Source organism: Cupressus sempervirens, chromosome 8, assembly GCF_028749045.1.
Source record: "Cupressus sempervirens isolate cs-2001-9-10 chromosome 8, ASM2874904v1, whole genome shotgun sequence".
NCBI lineage: Eukaryota > Viridiplantae > Streptophyta > Pinopsida > Cupressales > Cupressaceae > Cupressus > Cupressus sempervirens.
This window is the reverse complement of record NC_143125.1, coordinates 393,082,801-393,109,824: the sequence shown is the minus strand read 5'-3', so window position 1 is coordinate 393,109,824 and position 27,024 is coordinate 393,082,801. Positions and strand designations below refer to the sequence as shown.

The window sequence follows — 27,024 nt, the reverse complement described above, 5'->3', positions numbered from 1 at the left end:
TCATCTTTGCTAACAAAATACTTAGGCACTCATATAACCATATGGCAAGTTGGAAGGGACAAAATGGTTGGTTTGTGCCCCATAATTTTTTTTAATATTGTCAAAATAGGTACTAATAAAATGCAAAGATGAACATCATAATTCAACTATAGTACAATAATATCGTAAGATTAAACTAGAAATAAAATGATTCAAAAAGAAGCTGGCCTTTTCTTTACAATTTGATTTCAACTTTTATTTACATCCAACTATAGATTTGAGCAAAATAAAAGGTAGTCTAGCTACCAAGTACTCTGAACATGATGGTGGCATTACACATGCTCTATGAATATTCTATAATAGGATTTTTAAATTATGAAAATGTAATCTCTCACACTTTCTTGAACTTCTTATTTGATGCATAGCAAATAGTCCTCTTCTTTCATAGTCAAAAATTAATTTGCTATAATTAATGCCAACTATGTTTACTTCAATTTTAACTTTAGATTTTAGAGAGTGTTTGGATGGATGCATGTGCATGTCTGTGTCTATGTGTGCACGTGTGCATGCACACACATGTGTTTATGTGTTTGTGTGTGTGTACTCATGTAGTTTGTATGCGTGCATGTGTGTGTACATGTGTATGCATTGTGTTATAGTGTATGTCTATGTGTGTCTGTGCATGCATATGTATGTACGTGTTTGTGTAGATAAAGGGCGTGTCTACGCATGCATATGTATGTACGTGTTTTTGTAGATAGAGTGTGGCGGCGATCAGGGGGGAGGGTGGGGAGGGAGAGAGAGAGAGAGAGAGAGAGAGATCCCAAAAAATTCAACCCTCAACACTATAAGTTGGAATATCTCTATTGTACTCCAATATGATGCCTTCTATAGTAGGTTTGATAATTACAACAAACTTCAATTATCAATTGACTATTTGAGTTAATGCAAAAAAAAAAAAAAACAAAAACTAATATTGTTTTGATTACGTAAAAACAAGTTTTAAAGGACCCGAAACCTTTAACAAAGTATCAAAGAAATAAGAACATAAAAGTTCAAAGAACAGAAGGCCTCAAAGCCAAAAGAACATGTAGAAAAAGCCAAAAAATAGGAGGCCAAAGAACCACTATGCACTAAAAAATAGCAAAAGGATAGCAAAAAGATAGCCCTCAGATAGCTACAAAGTCTTCAACAGGTCCGCAGCTTGGTCTGCCAGGATGTTCATATTTTCCACAGAGGCTTTGATGTCATCTAGCTTTTTTTGCTTCCACTCCTTCAGTCTTCTTGGAATTAGCCCTTGTGTGCTTGCTTGGGCCCTGGTCCTCATTCACCACAGAGGAGTCTTGGCCTCTATTCTATTCCATCTTGTTTAGCAAGGTGTTGAACTTATCGGCCACAGTCTTCAAAATAATGTAGTTTTGATCTGCCAGCTTCTTGATTGTTTTCTCCATGTTACTCACTCTAGAATCCAAACCATCCATCCTTTTTTGAAGATCTTTGCCTAACTAATCAAGGTTCCTATTATTGGTTTCAATTATTTGCACACGCTTCATCAAGTTTTTTACCTCTTCCGCATTGCCAATAACCTCAGAGAGCCTATCAATGTGTTGACCCAATGTTCTCTCCCCCCTAGCCATCTTGCTAAGCTGATCAAAGTCCCTTGATATATCCTACATTTGTTGTTTTAGTGTACCAATATCCTTCATCATTGTGCATGGGTTACCCATGATACCCTTTAGGGACCCCTGGTCATCCTCTTCCCTGTTATGCTCAAAGTAGTCCTCCTGCTCCCCTTGTTTGTTTCTATCTAGGTCCACCTCCTTGATATCATTAACATCACCCGCATCCTAAGCAAGCTCCTTCTTTCTTTTTCTTTCCACCCTCTTAATTAAAAGTTCATCGTTAGAGGGGACAGGATCCCTTTCATCATTCTTTCTCCTGTTTTCCACAACCTTTCTTAAAGTTCCTCTCTTCTCAAAACCCTTTCTCTATTCCTCCTCATAATCACTATCTTATTCCAAATCACTCTCCGTTTCCTTCCTTTTTCTTCTTGGAAGAGCTTCCTAAATCACCTTTCTTTCTCTTCTTAATATCAACCTCATCCACCTCATCCTTTGTTTCCTTATCAAAATCCTCCTCAGATTCACTACCCTCAGTCTCATAATCAAGCGATTTCTTATTCTTCTTGGGCCTATCCACCTTTTTTGACTTCAGAAGGTTCATTATTAAAACTATTAACCCCTCATGGCAGGCATGATCTCCCTCTAGATCATTTTGAAAGGCAAGAATAGAATTACCCAATGATTGTTTGAGATAAAATAGAAAATTTATCCTAACCCTATGCCTAAAGTGGTTAACCAACATGAAATGTTGACCATATATCTTAGTGAAGCGGTCATCTAAGGTAAGATATTCAATAACCACAAACATAACAAATCTCCATGGGCACGAAATGGAATCGGGGATGAAGTAGGAATTACCTATTTTCACTAGTCTATTGTGTTCCTTAGTCAAGTCCGCAAACTCATTGACCACCCAATCTGAGAGCTTCCTATCCCAGTAGAAGTTAATACCCTCCGTATCAAGCCCCATTGCTTTAGCTATGATATCTTCAAAAACCTTCATCCTCTAATTCACCACCAAAACACTCATGTCTTTCCATGTCTTTATAAAATGTAGGCTAATAGCAAGGTTGCTTCCTTTCAATTTTTTCATATAACCAGTAAAATTCCCTTGCTCTAGTATGTCCCAAATCTCCCTCTTCTCCCTCCACACTTTGCAACTTGTTGGTTCAATTATTTTTCTCCTTCTTCCCATCTTCTTGTCTCTAAAAAAAAGATTCTCTCTTCTCAAAAAAACCCTCTACTATAGAAAATCGAAGTCAATATCGCAGCCAAGGAAATTTGTGGGAAAAAATACCCACAATACGTGTGGTATTGAATGGTAATACACTATCCTTCTCATTATAACCCATCACTTCCCATTTTTGCCCATGTAATAATTACTCCTTACTAGCATATTCATCATAATGAAACATTTTTGCTTACTTCTAGCTTTGTCATGCTCGATCAATTAACACCCCTCAATAGGGATGATATCATTGTGATTCCAAATTAACTTCTCATCACTCTTGCATGCCACATTAGCCACCCAATCAGCAACTTGGTTCGTTTCTTTATAGTTGTGAGTGACAACACACATTTCAAAGGAGTTGATAAGATCTATGGCCTTACCTATAATATTATTAATAGCCCAAGAAGGATTAGTAACATTATTAAGACAATTAATTATATTAAGGGAGTCCCCCTCAAGCCATATCATATTCAAATTCAAGTTTTTTGCATGGCTAAGACCATAGAGGGTTGCACTTGCTTTTGCCACATGGTTAGTTTGAACTCCAATAGGAATGGCCATTCCACCCACTCTATCCCCATTCATATTCCTAACGATGATACCACAACCAGTAATTATTGGGTTACCCTTTGAGGCCCCATTAAAATTTATCTTATACCAGTCCATCGGAGGACAATCCCATCTAGCTAGATCCCTAAGGTTAGGACCATTTTGCACCAAACTAAAACCATTCAAATTCTAATTCTAAAACAATGACTCTTCCCAATCATTCTGAGGTTGGTGTCCTTTTCCACAAGATCTAATATTATCAGTCACCATAGTTTTAACCTTACAGAATAACTAACCTGGATTAGATTCAACACCCCTAAACACCCTATCATTATGCTCCTTCCAAATTCCCCAGCAAAGGAATAGGAGAATAAGATCCCACAATCTCATAACCAAGGTGTTAGTAGAGGGTGACTTCCAACCATTGAAAAGATCTTGAATAGTAGCAAGAAAAACCCAGCTAATATTCAACAAGCCACAAACCTTTTCCCATTATCTTCTAGTATAAGAACAATGAATAGTCAAATGATTAACCAATTCATCAACATTATTATAGAGATAACATCTATTAACTATGTTGAACCCTCTCTTCAATAAGTTATCCATTGTCAAAAGTGTATCCTGCAGAAGAATCCAAAAAAATATGTTAACTTTGGGTGTCATGCCTTCAACCAAGCTTTAGCCTAGCAAGGCTCATAATGCTCTTCAAAAGCATTAGCATACACCGGATTATATTTCCATATCAGAGCATCCTCCTCATGGCTTAAAAAGACAACATTTAGAATCTTATTGAGATCATTAAGGTTTCTATCCACTCTATTGAGGTCCAACCAATTAGTCTCTTCCCAATAGTCTTCTACAAAAATCTCGAAGAGATTCTTACACTACTCCATAAAAGCATTCCACCTTTGATCAGCACTGAGGGGTTGATCGAGAATCCAAATATCATCCCAGAAAAAAAATAGTGCTCTCGTTTCCAACCTTCCATATGACCCCTATCTTAATAATCTGTTTTTTTTTTTAATATGTTTCCAAATCATTGAACCCCCTTGAAAAGTCTCATTGTTAAGGAAGTGTTTAAGATCATGATTCTCCCTATTGTACTTATCATTCCAAATATCTTGTCATTCTCCTTCCTCTTTGTGTCATTTCCATAACAACTTGGCAAGCAAAGAATCATTCATAGAGGCAACTCTTCTAAGGCCAAGGCCACCTTTATTGAAGGGCATGCAAACTTTCTCCCATGCAATCAAGGCCAATCTTTTCTTTTTTTCCATACCCGTTCACAAGAAAAGCTTTTGAATTTTTTCAATTGCCAAAGCAAACTTTCTAGGGATCTTAAAAACACTCAAGGCATATAGTGAAACATTCTGTAATATGGATTTGAGGACAATAACCTTACCAGCCTAGCTAAGGAGGGATCCTTTGCACCCCACTAACTTTGAATGAATTTTATCAATCAGAGAACTCCAAAAAATCTCAAGTGGGTCCATACAAAGGGGTAATCCCAGAAAAAAACCTCGTAAGGTGCCAATCTCACAACCAATAATTCTTTTAATTTTATTTTGCCTATTATCATTAACATTGATGAAATATATCACACTTTTATTCCAGTTCATAATTTGACCAGAAGCTTGCCCATAATCCTCCAAAGAATTCTTTATATTTCTAGCATTTCTAACTGAAGCTTCTCCTATCACTATAGAATCATCCACAAATTGTTGATGAGAACAAATCAGCTCTTTAGACAAGGGTTTGAGACCAACAAAATCCCCAACAGCCACTAGTTTTCCCACAAATCTTCCCAAGCATTCAGCCATAAGAATGAAGAGGATAAGAGAAAGCGGATCCCCTTGCCCCAAACCATGAGAAGCCCAAAAAAAAGGAGTTGGAGATCCATTCACCAGCATCGAGAAAGTGGCAAAAGAAACCAGCATAAGGATTAGCTCCCTAAATCTCTTATTAAAACCAAAAGCTTCCAACCCTCTTTGTAAAAAAACCCAATCCACCCTGTCATAAGCTTTAGATAGATCAAGTTTAAGGAGGAACCCCTCTTTCTTGGATAAGGTAAGGGAGTGAATATTCTCATGTATCGAGATGATAGAATCCAAGATCTGCCTACCAGGAACAAAACCATTCTATTGCCTAGAAATCAAATTAGGTAGAAGAGACAAAATTCTGAGAGTCGGCACTTTAGAAATAACTTTATAAAAAGAATTACAAAGACTTATTGGTCAAAACTGGTCCATGCTATTAGCACTCGACTTTTTTGGAATCAAAGCAAGGAAGGTACCATTTAGCTCTTTGAGTATTTTCCTACAACCAAAGAACTCCTTAACCCCATTACAAATATCTTCACCGATGATATACCAATATTTATAGAAGAATAGGAAAGAAAACCCATCTAGCCCTGGTGTCTTGTCTCCATCAAAGGAGAAAACAACCTTGGTAATTTATTCATTAGATAGAATAGTAGTGAGGAATTTATTTTGATCCTCTGATATACAGTTTGGGATACAGTCTAGAAACATATTCTGCTTCTCCTTGTCCATATTGGGATTGCCTTGCAATAAATTACTGAAAAAATCCATTTCTTCTCTTTTTATAATCTCCTCATCCTTATTAGTACGCCCAATAGCATTGAGTCTGGATATTCTATTAGTCATTATATGCTTCAAAGTAGTCATGTGGAAGTACTTAGTATTTTGATCCCCTTCCTTCAAAAAAACTTTTCTAGATCTCTGCCTCCAGAACGTCTCCTCAATAGTAATAATATCATGCACCTTAGTCAATTTCACACTCTCCTCTTCCCTGGAAACAGTCCCATATCCATCAACCTAAATATTGTCCTAAATTACTTTAAGCTCCTCCAGAACCTTCTTTTTATTATCAAAATTGTTCCCATAAGTATCCTTATTCCATCTTTTGATATTCCTTTTAACATTTTTCAACTTACTTGCAATTTTGAACATGGTAGTACCCTCCACTTGAATGCTCCACCATTCCTTAACAAGGTTTTCCAGTCACGGATGGAGAGTCCACATTTTTTCAAACCTAAAGGGATAATTCTTCTTAAAGGTTAACAAATCAGCCACAAGAAAAATGGGGTAATGATCCGAGCCAACCTGAACCTTAGCAGAAAGAGAGCATTTATATTTTAAAAACCATTCACTACTAATAAGAGCTCTATCCAACCTAACTTGAATGAGATCCTTCCCCGTTCTTCTATTGGTCCAAGTATAATCAATCTCGTGCAAATCCATATCATGCAAGAGATGATTGTCAATAAAATCCATTAATCCAATCTATTATCCAAGTTAGTCTGACTTCCTCCCATCTTTTCATTTTCTTTCAATGGAGTATTAAAATCCCCCATAATGATCCAATTCTCATCCACAAAATTTTTTCTCTGAGTGGTGATATCTTCCCATAGTGCCTTTCTACACCATTCAAAATTGGGAGCATAAACTTAGTAAGCACCCATACAAAGCCATCCTTAGAATTGGTAAATCTAATGTTCATCATATTTCTACTCCGAGAGATAAGTTCCCCATTATACATTTGTCATTCTAGTATATTGCCATACCACTTGAGGACCCATCAGAATCATTCCCAATAATATTACCTCCCCGAAAAACCAAGAGACCTTCCACTTTATCCTTTAACATTTTGGTTTCCTGAATTAGTATAATATCCGATTTTTTATCCCTGATCATGTTCATCATTATATCTTGCTTGTGAGGATTATTTAATCCTCTTATATTCCATGATATGAACTTCATTTCTTACGAAAATATTTTGAGTCTAAGATAGTCCTCTGACTACCGTCTGTTATACTTCTATTAGTCTCAACAATTCTTCTCTGCACATTGGATGGTCTACCTACTGAGGAAGGAGATAGACCAACATCTCCAACCTTGATACCTTTACCCAGAGGTGTTGCAGGTAGGCAGCAATCCCTGGCCTTGTTGCTCTTAAAATCACCTTTTTTGATGTCCTTTCCCAAAGGTGTGTTGGGGATATCTCCTTTCTTATTACTCCTAGTTTTTAACAAAGCATTCTCTTTATTCATTTTAGAAGATACAACCTCATTTTTCGTTTTTGATTTAGTGATTCTTTTACCCCCAACTTGTGTCCAGCCAGCACCAGAGTCCTCCTTTGCCCCTTGCAAAGCTTTACAAATTTCCTCTACATCCCACCATTTTTTATTACTCTCTATAGATGTAACATCTGCAAGAGGTTTAATCAGACATTGAGTTTCCTTACTCATAATGGTGCAGTCAAGTTCCTCAAATGGTTCAAGATCATCTTCATTAGTATTATCAATCTGAGTCTCCCCACTTTCTTCTTCATCCCCTTTATTGGGATTGGTCACACCACCTTCCTGAGCTAGAATATTAATTTTAGCCTCACTACTATGATCCAGAGGAACCCATACTTGATTCTCCCTTCAGCAATCACCTTTGACTGAGAAAGTTCCACTTGTTCAAATTCATTAACCACCAAGGTTCCCTTCACCAAACCACTTACCTCTTGGGTATTCCCTTCCTTGCAATTGCTTTTCTCAACTTCATTCTGATCATTCAACCCTTTGCGAACCCATATTTTTTTTACCTTTTTGGGAGCTCCATTCAAAGATGGGCATTTTTTAGCCCAATGACAAGATTTTTTGCAATGAAAACAAGCAAAGGGAATTGACTCATACTCTATTTTCTGTTTCCAAATACAAAAACTAGTATTATTTTTTTGAGATAATGAAATTAATGCTTAGGAAAATAATTATATAAAATTAAGATAATTGACAAAACTATTAATACCAATACTTAGCTCCTTTCAAGCATCAACATTAGATAACAAATATCTATATTAGAAGCAAGAGAGCACTTACATTAGATAACAGATGTATATATTACAAACAAATTATTAAATACCAAGGGCCACTACTTAAAAAATCATATTAGATATTACATCCACATTAGACTGGATGAATTAGAGCCACAACTAGTAATTTTACCTTAGATGTTCTTTTGGAGCTTTGAACTCTGAAATCTTTATAATAAGAACCCACCAGTTTAACCAATTGAATACAATCCATTAGACTTCTTCCCAAATTTTATTTGAAATGATGTCATTTATATATTACAAGAGAGAGATTGAAAATTGTCTTTCGACTCCCTCAACTTCTAGGAGCAATTAAAGTCCATGCATGGATTGAGATCCTCACAAGTATAATTACACACATTAGTAAGTCCAAATATAATTACACACATTAGTAAGTCCAAATCATATATATATATATATATATATATATATATATATATATATATATATATATATATATATATATATATATATATATATATATATATATATATATATATATATATATATATATATATATATATATATATATATATATATATATACCTTTATTCATCAAGTTTTAAAACTCGTCTAATTCTTGCAATAAAATAATTCGCGTATCTACTCCTTGATCAAAACTACTATTGATTTCTTAAATAAGATATCTAAAAGATTAATAGACTAGAGAGAATGATATGGAAAAAAATATATATTTTTTATTTTATATATATATATAATAAAATGATAAATATCAAGAGTACTATACACGAAGGTGGTTTTTTCCCCTAAATTTCTACTCATTGGTGATGAAATCTAATGATGAAATCTCTATGCATCTTATGAATCTTCTATTAACATTAAAATATTAGTCTATTAATCTATCAAATAGACTATTGCATAAATAACAAACATAGGTAATATGTCATAATAACAAGTATAACAAGTATAAAACAAAGGTAATCTTCAGTATACTCATTAGTGATGAAATATATATGCATCTTATGAATCTTCTATTAAGATTAAAATATTGGTATATTGGTATATTAATCTATAAAATAGACTATTGCATAAATAACAAACATAGGTATTCTATCATAAATAACAAGTTATACAAGTATAAAACAAAGGTAATCTTCATGTACTATTTGAACCCTAATCCTTCTACTTCAATATTTTCTTTCAATTTTCTAGTTGTGGGTCTTGGCTCATTTGATGTGCTCTTGTACACCTTAATTGTATTTGACATGTGGGATCAAGATTTTATGATTGTATTTTTCAAAATAAAATCTTCTCTATTTTCTAGTTGTGGGTCTTGGCTCATTTGATTTGTGTTCTTGTACGCTTTAGCTATATTTGATAGGTGGGATCAATATTCTTTTTGTGATTTGTAAATTTCAAGTTTTAGTCACCTTTAAGAATTCCCCTTCTCTTGCAAGAAGAATATCTTGAAATTAGTGTTGATCCTAGTTCATTGACATGCATGGTTTGTAGGGATGCTTTGGCATCTTGCAAACTAATGTCCTTCAAGGGGATGTGTTGGCATTACCTACCATATTATGTGAATATTAGCATACAAATAACGTCTTTTTGTCCCACGAGCTTTAATCAAAATGACAGCATCATATCTGTATAATGCATATCGATGAAAGTAGTCTATAAATCTACCCACAAGCAACAAATTAAGGATAAAGAGTTACGAAAACAAATTAGCGAGGAAATTGTATCATTGTGCAAGAGCAAGTGGGTATGTACAACTATACATTGAAATTACATTAAAGAATTTAATCCCACTTCTAGTCATGATGAAAAGGCCTATATAAGGGCACCTATTAACTGGAAAGCAAAAATGTTGATGGCACAAATTAGAACTAGTTCACATCAGCTGCAATGTGAAATTAGTAGATGGCAAGTTCCAAAGGATGAGTGGGCAGACAGAACATGTTTATTCTACAATACGGGAACAATTGAGACAAAGCAACACTTTGTCAATGAATGCCTGGCTTACAACGACATCAAATCTGATTATACAAAAATTCTGCAGAACAAGGACTTCAACTATTTATTCGAGGAAGATCAAGTGAAGAGAACAGCGGATTTGATTATCAAAATTCAGAGAAGAAGAGACAAGTTAACCAAAACTTTGCAACTGACTAGTTTGGCTCCTGACTTGGGAGGGTGATTGCATGGGTCCCATAGACTACTTTAGTCTCGTGGACGTCATTAAAATCTATCATATCATATCATATCATGCGACACAATAAATAATAACAAACATACTGTGAAAGCACTTCCAAAAGAAAGCTACGGTAAAAAAATATTGAATGATTCTGAGAAGGCTTTGGGATGTTGAGAATGGTCAACAATTCATCCTTCGTAAGTTAAAATCGTTTTGGGTGATCAAATATCGTCTTTTCGTCGAAAGATTCTTCAACTCGTCACCCCTCATATTTGGGATAGGTCTATGTGTCTCTCTCTCTCTGAAAATAAATTTGAAGGGGGAAAGAAATCTAGCTCGTACCCCTTCTTACTCTGCGGCGTTGGTAGCTTATGTGTTATGTGTTGATTCATATTTTATTTATGTGTTCTGTCAAAGTTTGGCACAGTTAAGAACCCCAATGGTCTCTTCCTGGCCATAAGCACCTCTAAGCGGCAAATATATATAGAGAGAGAGGGGGGGGTGCATACTCAACAGATCTCGATCATAGTGAAAGCAGGCACTTGAAACATTTATTTGCCTAGTAAGTTTTGTATATCTCATACTTAATTATATGACCAGGCTTTCAAAAAGAAAACTGAAAATTCATGAGAAAACTTCATTTGCAAATAAAAATTTCCAAAATGATGATATCCCGATTACTCACGTAGCCTACATAACTGCAGTAAAATAGGAACGTAGAACATAATGGTAGTTGCACATCATTGCAACTTAAAACAGAGAATTCCATGGCACATATCACTACAAAACATATTTACAACTGTTCATTAATTTCAGAACTGCACTGTAACCACCAAATTATGTTGCATTTTAGTGCGCTTAACTGTACATATATGCATTCACTGTGTCAATAAACGCCGGTTTATTTGCACTTAAGTTCTACTGCTTATTTGATTTTTAAAGTTCCGATAGAATTTGTTCTGAAGCCCGTGATCTTCAGACCATAGTAATCACATAATGAAATACACTTGCATTGTACTTGTGTCATAATAGAAATAGTATCCTTAAGAAAACTTCCTGCCTAGAAGAAACTCCTACACCTTTTAATTTTAAGCTCCCACGTGATCTCTCCCTCCAACAGCATCTAGAAGTTCAAACGTGTTTGAGAGCTATAAATAATTAAGATTTATTATGAAACTGCTATGACAAAAGGTCATCCCAACGATTCGAAAAATACAACAGAAAGTGGCAGTAATAAAAAATACAAAAAAATAAGCCACCTTATAAACGACCAGTAGATTCCTGAAGGCTAAAATGGTCTCTGAACAAAAGACAGAATGCAAAGGTAAAACAACAATTTCTGAGATAAATGAGATTATACATCAAACTATAAAAACAAAAGATAAAAATATAAGAAAATTTACTAGGTGATATCACCTCATAATAGGCCAAATTAACAATAAACTAGTACATAAATTAATTGTGAACGTGAGTTCATGTTTTCAATTGATGGAAAGCATTTAAAAGTTCCGTAGGCAATGTTTTGCTATTGTGTTGCTGAGTGTTGATCCAAACTAAATAATAAATAAAAAAGAATGATAAAACTGTGTGTGCCCAGCAATTAGGAGCTTTAGCGGACAAGGTTTGTTATTGTAGCTTCCAACGTGACTCCAAACTTTGCACTAAAAACAATTAGTTGACAGAGACTAGGAGTTTGTACGAACTCAACTTACTGAATCTCGCTCATAACTTAAAATCTGTTTCAGACCAACTGCAAATTTGATTTTTATATTCTCTTAAAAACAAATTAAATCATTGCAAGGTCTTAACATCGTTCCATGATGTCATATAACCTAAGAAGTTCCACTGCAAACAATACAATTCCAACGTAGATATATTGGAACTAAGAGAGGAATGAAGCGAGTTCTAATAGCAAAAGAAACTATTACAATCTAGGAATGAACTACAAAAGTTTCTATGTGCAGAACCGAACAATCAAACATGTTAAGAGCTCACAACAATACTGTGATCAAGTCAATGTGTTGAATTTATCATTTTTCTTATGAAAATAGAACATGTTAAGGGAAAGATATCTAACTACTAATTATAACCTCTATTCAGAACAATAGTTCATACTTGTCACACGTGTAACCAAAGAATTATGGTAGCCAGAAAATTAGAAGAATGTCAGAAGAATTCACATTACAAGCTACAAAATCTGCCATTCTCCTTTATAATACAGGTTTCAATCTTCAAACCAGAGAAATCAAACTTCAAGAAAGAGTTACTGTAGTCCAATTTTATAAAATACACAAGCATTTTTACTGCCGACAGGATACAAATATACATTGAGATGGATATATGCATTTCCAGCTCAAAACTGAAAAATAATGGCAGTTAAACAAATTTCACAGTTGTACCCAGAGTCCATTTTCACTCTGCCTTACAGCTTTTTGGCAAGGTGAACTATCTGCTTATAGTAATAATAGGTGACGTTGCTTTGAAAACCTTCACCATTCTAACAAATGGACTTGCTCTTTTCCATGCTAACGAATGGGATGATATTGAGCTGCACCGCGTTTTGGAGGTAATTTTCGCAGTATAAAAAGAACAAGTGAAGATGGAAGAATTTCCACTAGCTGTTAAACCATGTTAAAAAAAGTTGACTTGTAAGAGAATGAAGCTCACCACCAAAGAAAATCACCAGAATGTAAAATTTATGAAGCTCACCAAGTAATATATGAAGTTCAAAATTGGATGATACAAAACGTCAAGGTTTGCACCTTTGTCAAATGCGCAGAGAAACATCTGTTGTGCTAGTCAAGAGATATCAGAACTTTTGACTCGACAATAATAAGTCTTTTCTTTTAGACCTAGAACATACTTCTGAATTCTCTCTATGAAAATGAGACGGAATTTTCATTATTCAATAGGGTGAAAATTTTCAATATGCAATACTTCAAAATTAACACATACCATGAAAATAACTGAAAGAATAGCTTACCATGATGCACCTTATCAGAAAACACATGAAGCATATGGTAGTGACATATCCCACCTGTCATAAATGTCAGAAACCTTAGTGATTAATTCACATGAGATTAATTCTTTCTAGTGTACAAAAAATGAATGTTTCTATTAGAGTACAAGCATGCAACCATTCTCTTTAAAAGTTGAAGCATATAATTGTTTCTGCGAAAGCACAAGCATTCAGTGAAGTGCTGGGCCCAAATGATCTTCATCCACACTGTACCTCTTGAAGCTTCTTCCTACGCCCTTTTGATTCAATTGGAAAGCGTCGAAGCATGAGAAAGAGTCTGCCAGCAGTCATCAGCATGAGGAAATATATTCTAGCAGCTAAATTAAAAATCCCTACAATTAAAAAATTTAAATTATGTTTACCTGCCGCCATAAAGCAAAAATCCCAATGCTGCAAAGAAGGAAACACCTGGAAATGCCAAAGACCAAGTTACAGAAAATGAACTGAGAAAAACAAGTCAATATCTCTACAGTATACCAAATTGCATCGAAAGCAGTGTAATGCCAGTACTGGGGTACGTCGGGACAGTGGGACGAGTTTCCAGGACGTATGGAAAATGGGCCTCATTTTCAAGACGGCCAGGGGAGGATGGAGTAGGGAGGACCAAATTAAAATAGTTGAACACAGCGAAATTGCAACATGAATTAGAACCATTGAACATTCAACATAGTAACATAAAGCAAAAATCCCAATGCTGCAAAGAAGGAAACACCTGGAAATGCCAAAGACCAAGTTACAGAAAATGAACTGAGAAAAACAAGTCAATATCTCTACAGTATACCAAATTGCATCGAAAGCAGTGTAATGCCAGTACTAGGGTACGTCGGGACAGCGGGACGAGTTTCCAAGACGTATGGAAAATGGGCCTCATTTTCAAGATGGCCAGGGGAGGATGGAGTAGGGAGGGCCAAATTAAAATAGTTGAACATAGCGAAATTGCAACATGAATTAGAACCATTGAACATTCAACATAGTAACATATTCCATACCCAATAGTAACGTTCAAAAAACAAAATTCAAATAGAAATTCAAGTACCCCTCCCAGCGGCAGGATGGTTGCAGAATGGCAGAGGTTGGGGTACTTGGGTACTTAAGTACCCGGTGAGGGGACATGTTGGGGACGGGTACTTTGAGGTTTTGGAAGGGGGTGCGAGTCCCAGTGTTACATTGATCGAAACCTTTTAAAGTTTTGTTTCATTTCCCAAAAGAAACAACTCGTACCTGCAAAAAATATTTTCGATAAAATCTCGACTAATGGAGACTTACTCCACCACAAGAGAATCCATATGCATATCTGTGGAGTAAATAAAGAGAGATTATTTCTTATTTTCTAAGACATTTCAAATTCCAAACATGAGACCAAAAAAAAATAGAAAGGAGACAATTTTGGATCCTTCAAAGTTGAATTCCAAATAAGATTAGCCTTGCTTTGATCAGATTAGAATTAAAACATGATTAGATATATCATACATTCCATTCTCTATTTTCTTCCATTCAACCTGGTGGCTAAATTGAGATTTTAGAATATAGAGTTAGATACACAACTCACATTATTAAAATTATTAGACAATTTAGATAAAAAAAAAAAATTTACCTATAGAATTAAAAGATTGTTTCAATCATCTAAACGTCAGAAGAGGCCTACCTTTTACATGTCCAATATTGTCTAATTAAAGCATTTGTTGGTGAACAGTAAATCAATGCTTTAAATTTCATAAACAAAAATCCCCACAGTTGCCCAACTTGATAGCTGCAACAGCTGGTCTAAATCTTACAAAATATGAAACTGAAACAGAAATCAATCTCCAATTCCAAAGGGAATCCAAGACACAGTTAAATGAATGTCACCCCTGTTATGACCCCAAAATTGATTTCTAGAAATTAGGAGCTTCAATCATAAAATATTAAATAACCACTTTACCCCTAGATCTGACATGCAGATCAGAATTGAAAACTGAAATCAGACATTTCTAAATATCTGCTGTACAATTCTTAAATATGAAAGTTATCTTATGAACCAAAATCTCAGAAAACTGCACCTTAAATCTGAAACATAGGCAAAATGAAACTGTGTTTGTAGATAATGGAAAAGAAAAAGAATGATAGTGCTACCCAAAGGAAGTAAAAAATCTTCAAAATAGCCCAATTATACCAAAGTTTTTGCAAGTCTTTGCCATGACCAATTTTTCCCACTGGAAAATCCCATCGTTTAAAAAAAACATTGACTACAATTTCCAACAACTGTTTTGCATTTTATTGAGTAAAAACTGCACTTAAATGGCGTCTAAAACCTTAATCAATCTCTCACCACTATCTTTGAAGCCCTCAGAACCTGCAATATTTTATGAATAATGCAGTCATGCAACATTTCTAGATCACAACTACAAATGGAAGGTTGTGAGAGTATGTGTAGAAAGTGCAACTAGTTATGAATTGTAGAGAGTTGGAAGGTAGTGCATTCAAGGCAAAGGTAGGCAATTTTTCACTGTAACATTGTTACAAATACATTGAATAACCTACGTGCCAGATAAATAGCATGTACACAAAATTCAACCCGTGCATACAAATTAATGAACAATTTTTTAAACAAAAATCTCAAAGTGCACATCACAAAGATCTTTAAATTTAAATAAAGGAGCTATAAAATGTTAATCTATTTTATTTGGCAGGGCCTCCATTCAAAGAGAGATTATTTTAATATTATGACAAGTGAATGATCTCGATTCCAAGGTTATATTTTATCTTCTTGTTCATACTTTATCATGGTTTTAATTTATCAATATTTAGATGCTAGGATTTTTGTCAATACTGTCAACATGTTATCAAACATGGTTTAATTTTAGTGTCCTATCTACATTTAATGTTAAATAATAATTACAATGTGCACATAAAAATAATCTTCAAATTTAAACTAAAAAGATAAAAAACATTAAATCTATTCTATTTTGGCAGATATTTATCCAAGGAGAGTATTTTTCTAATTTGACAAGAGAACGGTCTATAATATATATTCTCAGGTTTCTTAGCTCCGTATGTCTACTTCATAAAATACCCCTACTTTATCATGGTTTAATTTTGTCTACCTCTTATCCTGATTCTCTGCACAACTAAATTATTATTGTGAAGATTAATTGGTTATTTGGTTCAAACAACATTTTATGGTTGTTCTTTATTTACAGCAGTAGCCTTTGTAATTGAGTTCATAAAATATTTGTATTCTTGGCTAAATGATTTGAATCCAATGCTAATTTAAGCTCTATGTCATATCATTCCTTTGTTTGATGAATATGACAATGCTATCATTTCATTTTTTTACATATTACCGTTACTATGTCTAAAGATAATGTTATGTATAGGTCATCTTTGTCTTCATAACATTTTATCCATCTCTCAAGTTGTAGTACCAAACCCTTGGCTGCATATGAACATCGTCCAGTGTTTATCTTTAACCCATTATTACACCAAAATATTCAATCTTTGTGACATCAAAATCTTGGTCATCGTGAATTTTGTACACTTATTTTGATTTTATACATATCTATCCGAAAATGTGTTCTGTATATCTTCTACATCCACTTTACGAGTCAGTACTTTGACTGAATTCAAAGGCTTGGTTTACAAGAAAGCTTTTTGAATGCATATTGGTTTTGTATCTTGAAACTTTGGAAATGCATAATATATGCCCATTTGACTCTACGTAAGAGAAACAGTTCCTTTTTGTTGATTAATTAGAATTGTGTTTGGATGATATATTCTTTGAAATTTTCTCAATGATAAAATGTTTTTTTTTTTTTATCCTTTTCGAATGTAATAATGTTTATTATAGTTATTTGAGGTCTAACTAAGTTTTCAAAGGTTTCAGAGTTTGTTATGATAGTGCAGTCTCCATGATTAAAACTTCTTTTAATATTAATAGTAATTTGGAATGTAGTGTTGCTAGTAGCATTTTACCATCCACTCACATCATACAAGACTAGGGGTTTACTCATATGTCATTTAGTGAAATGTTTTATTGTTGAATAACTTTATCAACTTCAGACAGAACTTACCAAAGAATCATATACTAGAAAATCTTATATTTATTATTTTATGGGCTAAACTCTATTACATTTGCTACATCTCACCATGTTATAGAAATGCCTTTAAAAATTTTAAAACGAGTAGTTTTTGTCTGTTTCCAACATTTTTATACTCTAATGAAATCTATTTTTCCCCAATATTTTCAACAAGTCTTATACATTTAATTTAATTTCCCAAGAGGATGAGTGTCCACTCAGGCCTAGCCTAGAGCAGTACAGAGTTGCAGACATGATCTTGGCCAAACAAAAACTTTGGACTAGTGCATAAAAATTTATTTCTTCAAAACCATTTGTCATGCACAATGCCTTGGAAGTCACCTAGAATCTCTCATGCACATTAGAATCTATTTACAACCCTTACTAGAATCTCTCATGCACATTAGAATCTATTTACAACCCTCACTACTTTAGCTCTTTTGCATGTGAGATAGTATTTTGTTGGCCTCTAAAATTTATGTGAGGGATGAGTAAACTTAAAATTAATTTTTTTTTCTAACTCAGTTGCTTTTATTATATAACTTACAACTAATACATTTTTTGTTAGATACTTTTTCCATTTAACTCACAACCATTAATGTTTTGCCCAAAAATAAAGATAAACAATAATAAACAAGAGCTTTGGTTGAGCTCGAGTCCCTGCCTTATGTGATGGTTAGAAAGTAGATAAAATAGATGGGAGGTTCGGTGCTTATGACCATTTTGTCAAATGTATAATGGTTGTAGCTAAATAGTTGTAGTGGCTTAGTGTCAAGATGTTCAGATCTTTGGCAGGCATGAATTGCCTAAAAATTGTAAATTTTTAATTCTACTTAATAAAACATAAAAATTCTCTAGAAAAAATAGAAAAAAATAGGTGGAAGTTTTATTTGTAAAATAAATTAAAAATTACAAACTAATCAATTTTAAATATTTGATCTTTTTTATGTTGTCTTATTGTATTAAAAAATATTATTTAAATATTCAATACTTTTAAAATATCATTACAAATCATATTTACATGATATACAATAAAATCATTTATTTATATATTACATGTGATATGATATAATAATCATTTCATATATAAAAATAAGTTATTAACCATTAATATGTTATATTGAAATATTAAAAAAAAAAAAAATTGAAAGAAAAAATAAATTAAAAAATATAAATTAGTGACAAGTGCAATTGATATGCAATTAATGTTAATAATTAATATTGATTAGACATTTATTTGTGAGGTGGAAGATTAAATGATTATCTTTTTAAAAGTTAATCCACTTGTGACAAATGTTGAAAAGATAAAATTGTAATTAATGCATTCATTAATTAATGTTAGAAAAATGTTTGAATTTTTGTTAGAGAAAATTGAATATTACCCCTAAAAAAATAGAGATCAGCCAATCACAAATAAGAAATTAATGTTTAAAAATTCATTTAAAAATAAATCATTGTAAACTTTAGCAATATGTAGACTTTGCTCATAAAATTAAATTGGTTACCACAACCAAAAACATTAGTACCCTGCCTATGGATAGGCAGGGACTAACAAAATAAAGAACACTAAGACACAGAAAGACACAACAATCTATCTTGGGAAAACCCTCACTTGAGGGGAAAAATCCAACCACACCAAAAATATCTCTTTTATTAAATAATTGAGGTCTGAGTACAATGTTTCTAACTAAATACAACACTCATCACACAAAGCAATCATATATATCTTGAATTGAGAGACTCTTTCTATAATAACCGAAAGTCACTTCATTTTCCAAATGCGAGTCTCTTCATATTTCCAAACACATGTCTATTTGCATGTTGCATATCTTTTCATATTTCCAAACATGTCTCTTCACATGTTGCATGTCTTTTCATATTTTCAAACATGTGTCTCTTCACATGTCGCATGTCTCCTCATATAAAGAACAGCAGATGAATCTCAGAAAACCACGACATATCATCTCAGGTAAATGTTCTCTCTCACAGCTATAAAACTTCAACAACAACCAATACATTTACTTTAGTTGACTTGACCAACTAACGAATATTTTAAACCTAACAACTTCCAAAGAGATGCCAGCACTTAAGCGGTTTTTTTATTATCACAGTAGCCCTTCTCAACGGTTTTTTACGTAATGCAAATGGGGTGTTTGATGATGTACCTCTCTCAAGGCCTTCCCATTTTGATTCTTCAAAGTTAGATCCTTCCATTGGATGGAGCACCTAAGTCATAACTTATTCCTTAATATCTTTCATACCAGTCAAACGTTTTTCTAAAATCATGATTACTTGTACTTAAAGCTACTTTACCAGATTTGCACCCTAGATACTTGAACCAGGTTCCAGTGTTGAATCAGATCCAAATTCACGAACCGGTCCATGCAGGATTCACCCAGGTTCCATGTTGGATTTTTTTTAGAATCATGAGCATAGATCAATGATCAAGTATTTAATTTTTAATGTTTTTTTTTTTTGAGTCTTGACATTTGGCATTGATAAATGATTAAGCATCATAGCTTCATACTATGAAATGATTTTATTACAAATATGTATCTATATATATACACAGACATGAACCCATATGGACCATAATAGAAAAAAATCATTAACTCGTGAACTGGGTTCTCGTATCCAAATCTGTCCCCAAACCCAAACAGGCAATTTAGAATTACAATCTAGACGTCAATGCCTCTGAAACACAAACTTTTCCCTACTCCCTCCTTCAACTATGAGACGCGAAAGGCAGTGTATACTATGAAATGATTTTATTACAAATATGTATCTATATATATACACAGACACGAACCCATATGAACCATAATGGAAAAAAATCATTAACTCGTGAATGGGTTCTCGTATCCAAATCTGTCCCCAAACCCAAACAGGCAATTTAGAACTACAATCTAGACGTGTCAATGCCTCTGAAACACAAACTTTTCCCTACGCCCTCCTTCAACTATGAGATGTGAAAGGCAGTCTTACACACATAAGATCTTGTTGATAGATCGAGAATATATTCAACCTTCCCCACTTGTGCCAGTATCATGTAAAGCACATTACACTAGAAACCAAGCTTTTTTGCCACTCATCTTTTGAGAAATGTTTGGTTGGCTGATTGTAACTGCAAGAGAGCCCAACACTTGACAATCATTTAAAATGATATTAGACTGTGGTATTAAACAAAGGAGAGGAAAACTCCTTACTTATATAAGCAATTACTAAAGATCTTTCTATAATAGAAAGGATCCATAACTAAAGACATAAACAAAAGTTTCTAAATACTGACTAACTTACAAAATAGAATGATACTAAAAACAAACTAAATGACTATTAGAAGAATAATATTAAAATATTACTTTAATACCCTCCATTAATGGTCATTCTACTAACTATCATCCAGAAGACTGGACACAATCTGCTTGTATTTTGTCATTTGGCCACTAATGCATGAAAGGAAAACTCCTCCTTTGAATGCTCTACAACATGAGCTGCTTGTTAAGACCCTTCATGATTGGATTTTTCTCAGACAATTGCTTTCTATAGAATTTCGTCACATAACCAAGTTTAACACAATAATGACATCTAATAGGTTTCAGATTCTTTGAAGAATCATGTTCGCTTTGTCCTTGGCAGTAAATGCTTGTTCCATGCTGGCCACTACTGCTACTTAAAAATTATTAGTTCCACCTAGCTTGTTGCACAAATCATCAAAATTGAAATCAACATCGGTAGAGTTGATGCAGAGAGTTACGGTGAAGTGGCCATAGGATTATGGTAAGCATTTCAGCATGATATCCACCATATCCTCTTCTTCCATCTTGCGACCAATATCCTCCAGCTAATCGCGAATGTCTTTGATCTTCATTAAATAATCCTGTGAGAACATCTTGTAGTCATCATAATTGAGAACAAAACATTTTTAATGAAGAAAGCTCTGCCTTTCTCTGATGTCTTGTGCAGATCCTAAAAGTGACTTCAGATCTCTTTAGCAGTCTTCCAAAACAACACTTTTCGAAGCATCTCATCAATGATAGATAATTTCAGTAGCATTACTGCTTCCCAATTACGCTCACAGGATGAGTAGATTTACCAAGTAGAAACTGATCAAGACATCAATACTCAAAAATTGTGAGCATCTTTCCTTTCCAGGCATTGTATTTTTTATCATTGAACCACTAAGCACTTTCAAACATGGTGTCGGGTAAGGAAGCCATCCCTCCCACTATCCAGAGACAAAAAATGAGATAAAAGTTCGCTTCTCAAATACAGTCGTGGTTTTTTGATTAAAAATTGACAAAAAACAAAAAGCCAGGTTTTATTGTAAAAATACTAAGTACCCACAATTTTCTAGAAAATCACTCCAAATCTTTGTAGTTCTAAAACTTCATGGTTTTTCTAAAAACCATCAAAAGATTAAGTTAAAAACCTTCCTCTGCTTTAGAAAACAGCAACACCCATGATTTTGTACAACTGTGTAGAAAACCCCAGCACTTTTGCAAGAACACCATTCACCCTAGAAACCCTACGCAGGACCCAAAAACTGCTCAAGGAACCACAATTTTATAAAAACAATCATCAAAAAAAATTGTCAAAGATGGAAAGCCATGATTTTGTCCAAAAATCGTCGAAAAAAGTAAACCCTAAATACACAGATCTGCAAACGCTCATTCTTCTGGTGCAAAACAGTACAGCTGGCAGCAATAACCACATTTATTAAGAAAAGAACATGCAAAAACAAGTCACAAACATCCATGATATTTGAAAAAAATTAGCCAAAAAACCACTAAAAACATCATGAAGAGAACTCTTTTTTCCTGCAAAAAGGCCTATGTCAACAAGAACCTGCTGGAAATTTGCAGCACTAAACGACTTTGGATAAAATCATTTAAAGAAACAGGATCAAAAAAACCCAGAAGATTCACAAAGCAAAAAAGGGCATAGAAAAACCTGTTTTGTTGCACATAAAACCCTAGTCACAGAGGGAAGAAACCATAAAGAAGCTTCACATGGGCAAAAGATACTGGAAAAATCTCTAGCCACGGAAAACAATGGAGGAAGCAGATTAAAAACCCTTCACATAGATCTACACAGGCCTGACATAGGAACCATTCATTGCACTTCCAAGCGGCCTGACAAAAAAACGTCACAGAAAAAAGACTAGAGGCATGCATGGACAGCAGAAACACTGCAGAAGAATGACCAGAAGCCTCAAAAAAACAACTCTAAAATGAGTCATGATCTTTACAAAAATAATCATAATTTTTCAGAGATAAATTGATTCAAAATACCATTGAGTAATGAGATCTAATTTTTCCTCAGAAAAACTCCTTGTGATTTTTATAAAACAAATGGACCAAAACAACTTCGCACAGATGTGTCCAGTAAAAAATCCCACAATTTTGTTTAAAACAAAAATTGATCAAAAAACCCTAGATTTTTATTTTTAAAATTTAATTAAAAAACTTCTAGAAACTTCCTCAAATTTTCTAGGTAAATGGACCATGGATTTTTATTTTAAAAATCTGATAAAAAGGTGCCTATGCTCAAAAACAATGAAATGATTATTGATTGTTGTATTAAACAAAGGAGATAAGATAAATCTATTAATGTCCAACAAAAGACCACAAAGGGTCAAAGGAACGGCGAAGTACATCAAAAAGGGGCCAAACCACAACAAGAACACCAAAGTTCCAAACGGCACCCTAAGAAGAAAGCAACAATTGAATAAAAACAAAAATGGAGAGAAGTGCCCAATGGAAGGGAAATCCACCCAACCCAGTTTAAGGAATCCGAACACCCATGAAGAACTTCCAGATAGGAGGATAAGAAATAGGACCGGTCAGAACCATGGGTCGCCTAGGAGTAATCCTAGATTAGGATGGCTGCTGCAAAAAGGAACCCATCCTGCGCCTCACTGATATGGAATACTCCTTATACAAGCAATAACAAATCTTACCATAATAGAAATAATCAAAAATTGAAGACAGACAGAAATTTCTAAATACTGACTGACTTGTAGAATAGAAAGATACTAAATGACTTAGATGACCGGTCAGAACCATGGGTCGCCTAGGAGTAATCCTAGATTAGGATGGCTGCTGCAAAAAGGAACCCATCCTGCGCCTCACTGATATGGAATACTCCTTATACAAGCAATAACAAATCTTACCATAATAGAAATAATCAAAAATTGAAGACAGAGACAGAAATTTCTAAATACTGACTGACTTGTAGAATAGAAAGATACTAAATGACTTAGATGACCATTATAAGCTAAAGATTACAATATTAATTTAATATCATTTACAAATGTAGCTTGATTTTTTTGTGGCATGCATAAGGAGAGTTGACATTTCACAGGGATAAAGCATGTTGTCCTACATTTTGTCACCACAAAATGTAGGTAATAGTACAAAACTTTCTCAACTTAGTTTTGCATTTCTCTGATATATTTCATTATTTAATTGGCTAACATTGATCAATCAATCGACCCCAATTTGTATAATGAATCCTTTTGCTAAAGGCTTTCATCAAGTATTTTTTGTTTTTCATTTTATTAAGCTTATGGTTGATTTATGAAGCTTTCAATGTCTTTTTTCGCGTCTTCAAGTTTGTTTAATTGTTTTTGGTCTTTTGGTTTTGTTCAAACCCTTTCTTTCGGTTTTCCCTTCGATTTGGTATATCTTAGGGCTTAATCGGACTTGGCAATCAAAAGATATGACCATTTAAGTGCCAAAAGGTGGACTCTCCATATTGCATGATGTAAAATATCATGTTATATTTTAATGTTGACATTAACTTTTTGAAAAATATAACATAAATTCACTTTATGTTATGTTTTTAAGTTACTTTATCGGTTAAATTTATCACTTAAGTGACTATGGAGCACTTTATGTTATATTTTTAAGTTGAATTACTTTTTAATTTTTTCACTTAAGTGACTTTATTAAACTATAGAGTTTGATTTTCTTTTTGAGTTACTTCATGTTTTATTTCAAAACATTTAAGTTAAATATTATTTTTTGATTAATATTTGCACATGATATATTTGTTATATTGTGTAAATGTTAATTTTGACCCAATTAAGTGATATTTCCTTAAAAATCAATTAAACATGTGCTCAATTTATCACTTAAGATATGCAAATACAACTTTCAACCCATTTAAATGTAAAGGGCCTCCAAGAGTGTGATTTGCACTAGAAAGCCACTTTTAAACACTTAAAAACATGTAATAGACCTTCAAGAATGTGATTTGCACGGACTTGGTCTTTTACATGTTAAGTGTCACATGTAAATGCATTGGGAGAATGTGATTTTTCTTTCAAAAGGCTAAAATTGCTCAATGCATATTACATATTGCACTTTTTAAAACATGTGAACCTAGAGAGTGTGATTTGTTCTCTAAACTTCTAAAAGCAAGTTTTTAAAACCTGCGAAAGCACATGGAGAGTGTGATTTGCATAGAAGACCAAAAGGCATGTATTTTAAAACATGCAAACTCTCCAATAGAGTGCGATTTGGCATTTTAAAACATCTAATAAGGCTGGGAGAGTGCAATTTACATCTCAACTCCATTTACATGCATTTTTAAACATGCATTTGCCCATGGAGAGTGTGATTTGCATTTCCAGCCATCATATGAATACATTTTAAACATGTAAATGCATCCATAGACCCCGATTTTGCATCCAACACATGCAAATGCATTTAAGGAACACATTTTTGCATTCCTAAGTTAAAAATGTTTCAAACACCTCCATTTTTTGGCCACATTTTTGCTAAAACGCCCAGAAAATTGGACTTTTATCCACGATTTTGCATTAGAAGGGCCATGCTTTTACATTTTAATGGATGAATATGCATTTGGAATTCACGTATTTGCATTCTTAAGACAAAAACAGCCCATGTAAATGCATTTCATGACCACGTTTTTGTTAAAAACAACCAAAAATATGCATTTCCAGTTCAAATAATATGATAGCAAGGGCACATTTTTGCTTTTGGAGTCTTATTTTGACATCAGGGAATCACATTTTTACCCTATTTCTGGAAAAACGACCCATGTATGAGCAAAAAGAAGGTACGTTTTTAATTAAAAACACCTCATGAACACATTCCATGCAAATACATTTTGCATTTTGGAGGATTTGTGACTTGTATTTTGCCCATTACATGCAAAAATGACCAAGTGTTTGAGCATATCGTTTTGCATTTGCAAGTTTTGAAAAGGTCAAGGGATTTGTTGGAAATTTGAAATTTGGAGGAGAAATATTCTTTGAAACCTATCAATCTTCCACATTTAGCTCTTTGAGCTCCAAATAAGTAGAAGTTTTCAAACCTTTGCTATTCTATTGCATATTTTGGCTTATCATTGTACGCTTGTTCAAAGATATGCCATGTATTTTGCAAATATCCTTTAAATTAGATGAAAACTTCTATTTTCAAATGCTTGGAATTTTCCCATATTCAAAATTCAAAATTGAGAGCAACTTGATATTTTGTCATGTTTGAGTCAAAAGCCCAAAGTACATTTTTTGTTCTGTGCATATTTTTGTTTGTTGTTTGCTTGCTGTTTTAATTTCCTTTTTCCAGAAAGGTTAAGGATTCTTTCTCAAGAATGCAAGAGCATATCACACCTTTTCACTTTCCACCTTTCCATGCAAATGCATCACATCTTTCCATATTTCACCAACACATGTCAAAGCATTTTACATCCATTTCCCAATATATGCAATTACTTTCCAAGCACATTTACATGTAATTCCATCATCCATCCACATTTACATGTAATTCTATCTTTCAAACCCAATTACATGTAATTATATCCTTCAAACCTAATTACATGTTTACACCAAGTCACAATTTTATAAATAACTTTACATTTAATTACCTTCTTTTAAACACCAAAGTTGCCATTTGCACACATCCATATGCATCCCAACTTGCATTCTTGGCCATACCCACAAAAGCCCATCTTTGCCCACATACAATCCACCCTTGAGAGTCCGATTTTGGCCCTTTTCACCGAGATACATATGCTTTCCAATTCATTTCCAGCCATCATAAGTATATAATCCATACTTCGAACACTCATCCCTCATGGATTCGTCATTGTAACTCAAATCCCAAAGTTTTCATGGATCCAATATCATCGGAAAATGTTTTCATCTTCATGTTGCAGAGCATTCTTCAAGATATTTCAGAATTTCTTCAAAGAATAGAGACATCCCGTCGAGAAGATATGTTTTGATCCTCAGGAAGCAATAATTCATTTGGTGTTCATTTTCCCAATGGTTGTCTGAGAACCTGAGTTCGTGTGGGAATGCGCGCACTTTGCTTCAAAAAGGAAAGAAAGAAAAAGTAAAAGTTGTTGATGGAAAGTTATTCCGAGTTTACATCTGGACACCATCAAGAAGGTTTTGAAAGTGTCGGAGACTCCAGAATGTGTCAATCTACAAAGGAGAATTCACAAGTTTTCAAATGACAAAAGGCAATTCATCAAAGAGAGTCATAGACTATCAGAAG

The 27,024-nt window shown here is 33.8% G+C and overlaps 2 protein-coding genes across 9 annotated transcripts in view; one reads left to right on the top strand and one right to left on the bottom strand.

Moving 5' to 3' along the window:
* Window positions 1-27,024, top strand: part of LOC149542940 (uncharacterized) — a 60,666-nt gene that overhangs the window by 3,002 nt on the left and 30,640 nt on the right. The gene's annotated exons all lie outside the window — the stretch shown is intronic.
* LOC149542939 (tobamovirus multiplication protein 3-like) overlaps window positions 12,576-27,024 on the bottom strand; it is a 51,379-nt gene continuing 36,930 nt past the window's right edge. For both annotated transcript variants that reach the window (XM_089797875.1, XM_089797876.1), the window contains exons 6-11: window positions 14,661-14,733; window positions 13,802-13,847; window positions 13,653-13,716; window positions 13,404-13,457; window positions 13,130-13,207; window positions 12,576-13,038 (exon numbers count right to left, since the gene is read on the bottom strand). In XM_089797875.1, coding sequence (XP_089654001.1) covers window positions 12,946-13,038; window positions 13,130-13,207; window positions 13,404-13,457; window positions 13,653-13,716; window positions 13,802-13,847; window positions 14,661-14,733 — 408 coding nt within the window. In that variant the 3' untranslated portion in view covers window positions 12,576-12,945. The remainder of the gene's footprint in view (window positions 13,039-13,129; window positions 13,208-13,403; window positions 13,458-13,652; window positions 13,717-13,801; window positions 13,848-14,660; window positions 14,734-27,024) is intronic.